Source organism: Leucoraja erinacea, chromosome 38, assembly GCF_028641065.1.
Source record: "Leucoraja erinacea ecotype New England chromosome 38, Leri_hhj_1, whole genome shotgun sequence".
NCBI classification, from domain to species: Eukaryota; Metazoa; Chordata; class Chondrichthyes; order Rajiformes; family Rajidae; genus Leucoraja; species Leucoraja erinaceus.
In genome coordinates, this window is record NC_073414.1 from 3,230,790 (window position 1) to 3,233,289 (window position 2,500).

At 51.1% G+C, this 2,500-nt stretch overlaps 1 protein-coding gene across 1 annotated transcript in view; it reads left to right on the forward strand.

Moving 5' to 3' along the window:
* Positions 1-2,118: 2,118 nt before the first annotated feature.
* Positions 2,119-2,500, forward strand: part of LOC129714140 (SPARC-related modular calcium-binding protein 1-like) — a 73,391-nt gene continuing 73,009 nt past the window's right edge. Inside the window, exon 1 of the mRNA XM_055663629.1 lies at positions 2,119-2,328. Coding sequence (XP_055519604.1) covers positions 2,242-2,328 — 87 coding nt within the window. The 5' untranslated portion in view covers positions 2,119-2,241. The remainder of the gene's footprint in view (positions 2,329-2,500) is intronic.

Genomic DNA, 2,500 nt, shown 5'->3' on the forward strand with positions numbered 1-2,500 from the left:
GATGAAAGTATATAAAATTATGAGCGGCATAGATAGGGTAGACAGTCAGACCCTTGGACCACATGAGAGATGATCTTATAGAGCTGTATAAAATCGTGAGGGGGATAGATGGGATGAATGCACTGTCATTTTCCCAGCATAAGGGGAATCAAGAACTAGAGGGCGCAGGGTTAAGGTGAGAGGGGGAAGATTTCATAGGAAGTTTCACACAGAGGGTGGTGGGTTTATGGAACAAGCTGCCAGAGGAAGTAGTTGCGGCTGGTACAATGGCAGTATTTAAAAATACATTTGGACAGGTACACAGATAGGAAAGCTTTAGACGAATGTGGTTTAGATGGGGCATCTTAAACAGTAGACAATAGACAATAGACAATAGGTGCAGGAGTAGGCCACTCGGCCCTTCGAGCCAGCACCGCCATTCAATGTGATCATGGCTGATCATCCCCATCTTGGTTAAGATAAATGACCTGATAATCTTAGAAACAATGAACTGGAGATGCTAGTTTGCAAAAACGGCCACAGAGTGCTGGAGTAACTCAGCGGGTCAGGCAGCATCTGTGGAGAACATGGATAGGTGACATTTCACAGAGTGCTGTAGTAACTCTGTGGGTCAGGCAGCATCTGTGGAGAACATGGATAGGTGACATTTCACAGAGTGCTGGAGTAACTCAGGGGGTCAGGCAGCATCTGTGGAGAACATGGATAGGTGACGTTTCACAGAGTGCTGGAGTAACTCAGTGGGTCAGGCAGCATCTGTGGAGAACATCTGTGGAGAATATGGATAGGTGACGTTTCGGTTTGGGTACTTCTCCAGATAATCGTATTTTAGAACACAGAGTGTCAGGAATTTGGGAAGCAAAAGGAATGCTCTCATTGAAGGCCAATTCTGCCATACTTGGATTTAACATCCCATTGTAGTACTGCTTGTCATTTATAATGGGAAGCATTATTTTTGTTTAGTTTAGTATCATTAGTTTAGTTTAGTTTATTATCACGTGTACCGAGGTACAGTGAACTGGTTTTTTTTGCGTGCTATCCAGTCAGCAGAAAGACTATACATGATTGCCATCGAGCCGTCCACAGTGTACAGATACAGGATAAAAGGAATAACGTTTAGTGCAAGTTAAAGTCCAATGACAGATAGTCCAAATGTCTCCAATGAGGTAGATGATAGCTAGGGCTGTACTCAAGGATATGCCCTCCACCATGGGGGAGGAGCCAGCGGGCTGTGGGCGGGACCTATACTGAAGATAGGCGTGGCCTGTGTGAGGGGGAGGGACCAGTCGTATAATAATGGGCGTGGCCTTCTCAATGGAGGAGGGGGCTAGTGGACACTGGGCGTGGCCTCCAACATGGAGGCGGGGCTACTGATGAAAGAGGGTGTGGCCTCCACCATGGGGCGTGGTCACTGACATATTAGGCGTGGTCTACACTGTGAGGGAGGGGCCAATTGTGGCAGTGGGCGTGGCCTCAGTCTGTGGGGGCGGGGCTAATGGACATGTGTGGGCGTGGCCACAGTCTGGGGGCCTCAGTCTGGGGGCGGGGCTAATGGGCATGTGTGGGCGTGGCCAGTGCCCGGGGTGGGTTCCCCGGCTCCACGTGGGCGAGGCGACACAAACTGGCCAGTTAAAAGTGGCAGCGAGAGGCTCAGACACATCGGGCAGTGGCTGAGAGTGAGGGAGACAGACAGACAGACAGACAGACAGACAGACAGACAGAAAGAGAGAAGCAAGGAGACATAGAGGGAGAGAGGGAGACTGAGGGAGAGAGAGAGAGAGAGACAGAGAGACATAGAGAGAGGGACAGGGATAGGAGACAGGGAGAGAGAGGAGGATAGGCAGAGAGAGAGAGGGAGAAAGAGAGAGAGAGAGAGACGGAGAGAGAGAGAGACAGAGAGAGAGAGAGAGAGAGAGAGACCGAGAGATAGAGAGGGAGAGAGACAGATAGAGAGAGGAGCAGAGGAGAGAGAGTGACAGAGTTACAGAGAGAGAGAGGGAGAGAGAGAGAGGGAGAGAGACAGAGAGAGAGAGAGAGAGGGAGAGAGAGAGAGGGAGAGAGAGGGGGAGAGGGGAGAGAGACTGAGGGAGGGAGAGGAGAGAGAGGGGGGAGAGAGACCGAGAGACAGAGAGGGAGAGAGACGGAGAGAGCGGGAGGGGCAGAGGGAGAGAGCCCGGCGCAGTGTCGGTTTGTGAGCGGCGTTCCCCGGGACCCGGGTTCGTGTTTCGCCACCGGGAGCGCGGGATGTCGCCTCTCTCTCTCGCCCTGCTCATCGTGGAACTCTTCGGCTTCTCGGCGCCGTCCAAACCCCCTCGCTTCGACCGCACTCTGGTAAGCAGCGAGCGAGCCCAGCTACCGCGAGTAGAATGCAATTCTATGTGCAATGTAAAAAACGCAAAATAACTTTTTTTTTGTGTGTGGCAAAAGTTTTCAGGACAGCGTTTGCAGAATTCCAGCTTTGTAACCAATAAACTATTACAAATAATAACATTTTGTGTCCCAG